The 7320-nt window shown below is 35.4% G+C and overlaps 1 protein-coding gene across 1 annotated transcript; it reads right to left on the bottom strand.

The window, feature by feature from the left end:
* Positions 1-882: 882 nt before the first annotated feature.
* si:ch73-288o11.5 (uncharacterized) lies at positions 883-3922 on the bottom strand. Its single transcript, XM_067366830.1, has 5 exons — positions 3877-3922; positions 2219-2309; positions 1727-1829; positions 1312-1474; positions 883-1072 (listed from the first exon to the last, which is right to left on the bottom strand). Exons 2-5 carry the CDS (start codon positions 2246-2248, stop codon positions 1033-1035), a joined length of 336 nt encoding a protein of 111 aa, XP_067222931.1. The 5' UTR covers positions 2249-2309; positions 3877-3922; the 3' UTR covers positions 883-1032.
* Positions 3923-7320: the final 3398 nt, after the last annotated feature.

The raw sequence follows: 7320 nt of genomic DNA, 5'->3' as shown, positions 1-7320 counted from the left end.
TTGATTTTAAATTTCATGGCATCAACACATCTCAAAAAAGTTGGGACAAGGCCATGTTTACCACTGTTTGTGTCACGATCAGTTCCTGTCACTTCCCGGACTCCAATTCCCATCATCCTCGCCAACACCACGATCCAGCAGCTTTCCCGGAGAGCATCCGTACAGTATGGACATTGCTCAGTTGTTGTTGTTGAGTATGCAGGGCACACGATCATTGGTGGAATATGTAGTGGAATATTTGGACTGCAACCCTTTCATTACCAAAAGTGGACGTTTTATGTCCCAAATGTTTTGAAAAGTTTCTGAATTTTCATCACTTTTAGAGAACTTTTAGGCAAAGTTCCACAAGGTCATGAGAACGTTGCCTTCTATGTGGGTGTTTTATAGAAAATAATAAAGTTCGAAGTCACCGTTATGGGGGTGAGCGTTTGCTTTAGATGGGCTCTTGATTCTTGACATTTTAACATTAGATTATCTCTGGCTGCTTTAACTGTATTTTCAAGATATGCTTGTTATAGCAAAAAGCACAAAAGAAAGTCTGAATTTGGTTGTTTAATGGTGGTGATTCAACCAGCACGGAGCCAAAGATTTCTGAGAACTGGTGGAAAAAGCAAATGCAAAGAAAGCAATTGCTATTGGGTGACTTTACATACAAAAAATAGCACATATTAATGTTTCTCTTTAATTAGGAAATTGCTAAGAAATCACTTTTCCACTAAACCTGATGTAAACATTTTCAGTAGACCTAGCACATTCAAACAAATTTGCCTCAACATCCTCAACAGTCAGTTTACTTTGTTGGTATCTCTGTATGTAGTATAGATCTGAACAATAGATCAGTATGTTTTCATAAATGCTCAAACAACCTCAAATGCATGCACATGTATGTTTATTTTATTTAGCTTGCTTTATACATTGGCTCAATCAGGGTGAAGCCTCATAAAAAACATTTAAGTGAAAAAATCAATTTTTGTCCTCAGCTGACTCATGAGAGTCATCAGCAATGACTTCATGTGAGTCTGAGGAATCTGGCTAATTGGAAACTTCAGGTGTAGCAAGCTCTTCATCACTGCTGAAACACACAAACACAAGGTCATCTGTAAATTATATGTTTGCATTTCATAGGTCAAAATAATTCTTGAATTATTGCACAAAGCGTTAGTGGTTCTTGAAAATGACGCATGCAAAACACAGATACATACTGTACACATTTCATTGATTTAAAAAATGGCATAAGAAAACTTTACAGCTGAATTTTAATTTGGATTTTGCAACAGACATATTTCCTGTAAAGGTTGTTCAGGATTTTACATGGATGGTTCTTTAGTGCTCCCAGATGTCACTCTAAGTGAATGCTCCAAAGTCATCGAAGTAGATTTTAGTGGTGGTTTCAGTGGTGGTTTCAGTGGTGGTTTCAGGGATGGGTTCAGTGATGGGTTCAGGTGGGAAGGTGCTGCCAAATCTGTCCCCAAACCTTGCACAAAAAAACCATCGTGTACTACAAGTGGTAACTAAATACATTTTTTTAATACAGAGAGAGTATGTTAAAAGTATATTTTAGTACATTTTTCATGGTGTCTCAAAATAGCACAGTTGAGTACACTTAGATGTTCTCAAGATTATCTTAAATGCTAAAGAAGAATTTTAGTAGGCTATATTAAGTGCAAAATTAGTGCACGAAAATAGGGCACTTTAGGTACATTATAGAAGTGTACTTTTTTTTCACCTGGGACAACAGATGATTCCCATGTTCCCACAGACACACGTTTCAGATTCGGTCTCCCATTCAGAGTCAAATTTATGCATTTTTTTATCAGAGTCAGTACAGTCTGAAATAATAATATAAACATACTTCAAATATTTTTACTTTGTTTTCCAGGATAATAAATACACACAAATATGGAGATACTTTTTAACTTGATCTCATGAGAAAACTAAACCGCAAATCAAGGTGTCTAGATAAAATGTCCACTGGGTGGCGCCACAAACAGTTTTTTTCTTTAGTGAATGTAATGCTTAAATAGGGATAAAAAGCAGCATATATATTCAAACCACTGGTATAGCCATGGACGGTCTCGGAACTCAATGGGCATTTAAGCAGTCGGTGGACATTTCACCTAGAAATTGCAGCAGTTCGTACCTGCAGCCACATATTTAACATTTTGTAAAAATGTGGGAATAGTTATGTTTTTCCCAATAGAACATGTAGTAACATCACCTGGACCGTTAGTGGTATCTTGATGGCCATCCATTCTTAATGTACAGGCATTACAGCAGACCACTGCTGTAAGCAACACAAACAGTCTCAACTGAAAGAGAGAGAAAAGAGACTGAGAGATTAACATGAATTTATTTGACATAGATTTGATGTAAATATGCTGCAAAATATATGTATAAAAAAATCAACAAAACACTGGCAATCCAAAATATATTGTTGCATTTTAAATAATTGCAAAACTGGAGATATATAAACTCTACTAAATACATGTACAACATCCCAGCTAACAAAATTTTGTTAAAAGAACGTTCTCTAAATATTCAGTGTTTGTTGGGAATGTAAAAAACGTCCAGTTTTCTTGAGGTTACAGGAATGTTTTTATAAGGTATAATGTTCTGCAAATGTTCTTTCAACTTAATTTTGATTTAAAATTCAACATTTTAGGAACGTTGATCTGTAACATTCCAAGAACATAAATTGTCCAGTTTCCTTAATGGTAGTAGAATGTTATTTAAAGGTTAGTATGATGTTCCTGAAACATTCTTTCAACCATTCAAACACCTGCTGTGAACAAGCACTGAAAGAAGGAGAAATAAAAACACAAACTACAACTTTCCTCAGCCACAGCCTTAGATGAACTGAAGATAAAAGACATTAAATCTCTGAAGATCTGAACAAACAACTCCACAAACAGCAGCTTCACTTATTACTAACCAGACTGGCTTTATTTCTGTCACATCTCTACAGAAGTTTAGATGTTTCATTTGAGGTCACCATCATAGAGATTGGTGGTTGCTTTAGTTGAGCTCTTAACCCCTGAATATAGCAGAGCTGCATTTTTTTTTTATCAACGATCCCATGTTTTCAGGACATTTCTGGATTGTTTTAATAATTATTTATTTTTCTGTAATTGTTAATTTAAGAAATTTAAATGCTGTATCAAACTCAACCAATGTGAAAAATATCATTTCTAACCCTATCATCAATAACTTTTTGTTTTAAATATGTTTTGTGTCATTTATACACTCACGGACATCAACATTTGGCATATGAAACACAACAATGGTGACATGCTTCATGCCAGCATACAAAACACATTCATGGTTCCCAGCATGCATTGTGGCATGAATAAATGCAGCTGATTTTTTTTTTTTTATTGTCACCATTGTTGAGGTTTGTATGAAGAGTGCTGATGCCTAATGTTTGTGGAGTTGTTTAATTGTTGTTAGAGTTGTTAAATCTTCAGAGATTTAATGTCTTTTATCTTCAGTTCATCTAAGGCTGTGGCTGAAGAAAGTTACTTTGTGTTGTTATTTCTCCTTCTTTCAGTGCTTGTTTCAGGAGCATCATACTAACCTTTAAATAACATTCTACTAACATTAAGAAAACTGGACATTTTCATGTTCTTGGAATGTTACAAATCAACGTTCCTAAAATGTCAAATTCTAAATTAAAATTAAGTTGAAATAACATTTGCGGAACATTATACCTTATAAAAACGTTCCTGTAACGTCAAGAAAACTGGACATTTTTTACGTTCCCAGAACCAACACTGAATATTTAGAGAACGTTCTTAGAGAAGAAAACACGTGCTGTACAGAATATTCAGTACCAGAAGAGACCCCATAAACCTGTTTAGGATGAAAATGATACATTACCATGGTAAGATGTGGTGAGCAATACGAGAAGACTGTTCAATCAAACACCAACAGGCACTTTAGGATCTCCCTTGAAATTCTGCAATAAATACTACCTCTAAATTCACATGCATGACTCTGACAGACTTATCCTCCAATCAAAAGAAGCTGTATTGTGGCATGATTGATTAAATCCCACCCTGCTTTTCTGCTTCAAATAATTACTTTGCATCTGCTGTTGTTGGAAAACTACAGCACTTATCCAACACCAAATAATTTGCATTGGTGGGGTCAGTGTAGATTTTAGATAAATTCCTTTGGTAATTTTCTTAAGAACTGGCAGAGGTGTAAAGTATTTGAGTAAATGCAATTAGTTACTGTACTTATCTTTTTGGCAACTTTGTAGTTGTACTGAGTATCAAGATATTAGCAACTTTTACTCTCTACTTGACTACATTTATGAACAAGTAAATGTACTTTTTACTCAATACATTTGTGATGAGTAATGCAATCACACATTACATTTTGCATGGCACCTAACTTTTTCTGCAGCAGTATGTTTCTGCTATAAAGAAGCAATATCGTCATCTAAGGGCATTGAAGGTACTATATCTTGTGCGTTTTGCCTTTACTCACCCAAACTTGCCAACAAGGCTACTTTACATGAATGTGAGAGCATTAGCAGGTAATTGTGAATCGCAGGTCTTTGATTTATGAGATGAGGTCATGACTGCAGCTGGTGATGAGGCTGAAACCAGCACATCCAGTGCAAGTAGACTTTGACTTTTTAATTTTACTTAACATTATTTTATTTATCCTCTATATTGACAAGACCTTTTTGACAGATATAGGTTTATTTTATTTATTTATTATGGCCTTTTTGCGCAATTGAGCTTAACTGAGACGTAGGAGTTTGTAGATGTTTAAGAGGCTGTTGTGTGGACCATGATTTATTGCAATATTAAGGTGTTCAGGTTTATTGTGATTTTAGAAATTAAACATGATTTCTCTTCTTACAAATCAATTGTTTCTTATTTGTACGGATCACATTCTCTGACTGAACTCTCAAATCATCTTCACTCTTCTGTACAGTATGTTCAGAGCAGTTTCTTGTTTTGAGGTGGCCTGAGCACACAAGACCTCACCCGTGCACGCGACGCACATACATGGCTTAGGTCAAATGATCAAATGCTGTGTATATAATAAAATTTGTTTAATTTAACAGAAATGTAATTATAAATGTAATTATTAGGGGCCAAGCACAGAATGTGAGTAGGCACCTATTGAAATCGTTACTTATCTTATTATTATTCTTTCGCTCTGGGAGTCAATGGCAGCCCATAGAACCGTATGCTAAAAAGTTCTAAAATTTGGCACACAGTTAGAGGACTGTCTGAACTGCGTCCATAGCCAATTTGGAGCCTCTAACTCAATCCCTCTAGTGCCACCAGCTGTCCAAATTTTCACTTCTGTTTATGCTAATAACTTTTAATGTTTCTTTAACTTTTCTTTAACTTTTTTGTTTCTAGCTAAGGGCTAGAGGCTATATCTCCGCAATGCTTTATCATATTCACACCACATGTCATCTCAAGCATGACCTGAGGCAACGTACAGTGTTTCAGTGCAGTGCCACCTACTGGTCCGGAGATAAGAAAAAACTTCTGAATGGTTTGTCCAAAAATCATAAATCTGGTCACGTCAGATTCAGGGAATCATGCCGAGTCGAATGATAACCATTATTACCATATCAGCCATTTTGGCCATCGGCCATTTTGAATTTTGTGCTAAAATGCTGTATTTTATGAACGCATTAGCATATCGTCACAAAACTCGGTATGGGTCATCAGCACGATGGCCTGAATGAGCCTGAGAAGTTTCACACCAGCGCCACCTAGTGGTAAAATCAAATATTCAAATGCTTATCACTATGGGTGTGGTCAACTTATTTTCAAAAGAATCTGTGCCCTCATTTATCAATGGTGCGTACGGACAGATTTGTGCGTAGTGAGTGCGTAAGAACAGTTTCACGCAAAGTGTGGGATTCACCAACTTGTACATAAAGGTAGAAATGTGTGTAAATATAAGCACACCTCTGAGCATGCTTACGCAGATAATCTGGTAAAATAAATGGTAGAATAGTGACACTACACACAAAAAACATTTAAGAGTGTCACAGTATGCATTAAGCAATCCACGTCCTGTGTTTCCTTTATTTATAAAACACTCAATTTATCAATTGTCTAGTTTTACACACAGTGCGTAATTGGTGTCACTGTAAAAAAAAAAAAAAAATTATGGTTAAGTAAATAATACAGAAAAAAACAAAAAAACAAAAAAAACAAAAGCAAGTTATTTAGTAGTACTCAATTTAAGCTTGTAGAAATTACAGTGAAAACATCAACATTATAAAATTAAGTAAAACTCAACTTTTTTGATACTGGTGTTCCCATCATGCACTGGGCCTTGAATAATTAATGAGGTCAATTTTTTGCTGTTTTCCAGCTGTTTTTACACTGTTTTATCATTGCTTTTGTGGTTAGGTTTAGTAACTTAACATTTTGTAACATTTGGAGCTCATTTTCTACTCAAAATGCCACAATCACGCTCAAAAATGTTCCATCGAATGTTACCGTCATTGTGTGTTGTGTACCAAGTATTGAGGTCTCTGTGTTCAACAATTGCATTACTTTTAATGCGTAGATATGATGTCTATACAATATATTTCATATTATCTGCTTAGATGTTTCCAAGTAAAAGCATACATTTCAACAGCATGGTTTCATTCAGTGTTATATTGTTTTGTGTAAAATGTATTGCAAGAGAGTTTTAAACTAAATAGAAATTACTCAACTTTTTACTGTTAAAGTTACTTATAATTTTACTTATCTTAGCTAAGTAGAGTAACTTAAACCCATATTTGAAATTTACTTAAATAGTTTATGTGTGGAAAAACTTAAGTAAAAATTAACTTTATCTTTATTTTATATTGCTTTATTGGAAGACTTTGCAAACAATGCGCTCCAGAGAGCACATTTTCCAAGATCATGCTGATCTGCTTGGCAAGAGCTCTCTTATATTATTGCGGTGTGGAAAAAACACAATCACGTGACTTTTAAAGGGAAGTTTTGTCACCATATATGGTTCATTGGAGGCGTTTCCGAATGTTAATGACCTTGAACGCGAACGAGCACTTACGCACATGTGGGATTTATCAACAATGATTGCTTACTTATGTGCGTAAGAACTGCGTGCGCGCGTTTGATAAATGCGGATTTTCTTGTACTTAGGCACATTCTAAATTTCATTCGTTGGACAAAATATAGAACCTTTTCTACGCACTGTTGATAAATGAGGGCCCAGGACCTTAAGCCGAGTTCAGACTGCACGATTTTAGCCCCGATTTTGGCTCGCCGACAGGTTTTGAGAAATCGCCGACAAATGCCCGAAATCACAGGCAAATCGGTG

Source organism: Chanodichthys erythropterus, chromosome 18, assembly GCF_024489055.1.
Source record: "Chanodichthys erythropterus isolate Z2021 chromosome 18, ASM2448905v1, whole genome shotgun sequence".
NCBI classification, from domain to species: Eukaryota; Metazoa; Chordata; class Actinopteri; order Cypriniformes; family Xenocyprididae; genus Chanodichthys; species Chanodichthys erythropterus.
Note: the sequence above shows the minus strand (reverse complement) of the source record. Positions and strands in the feature narration are given on the sequence as shown.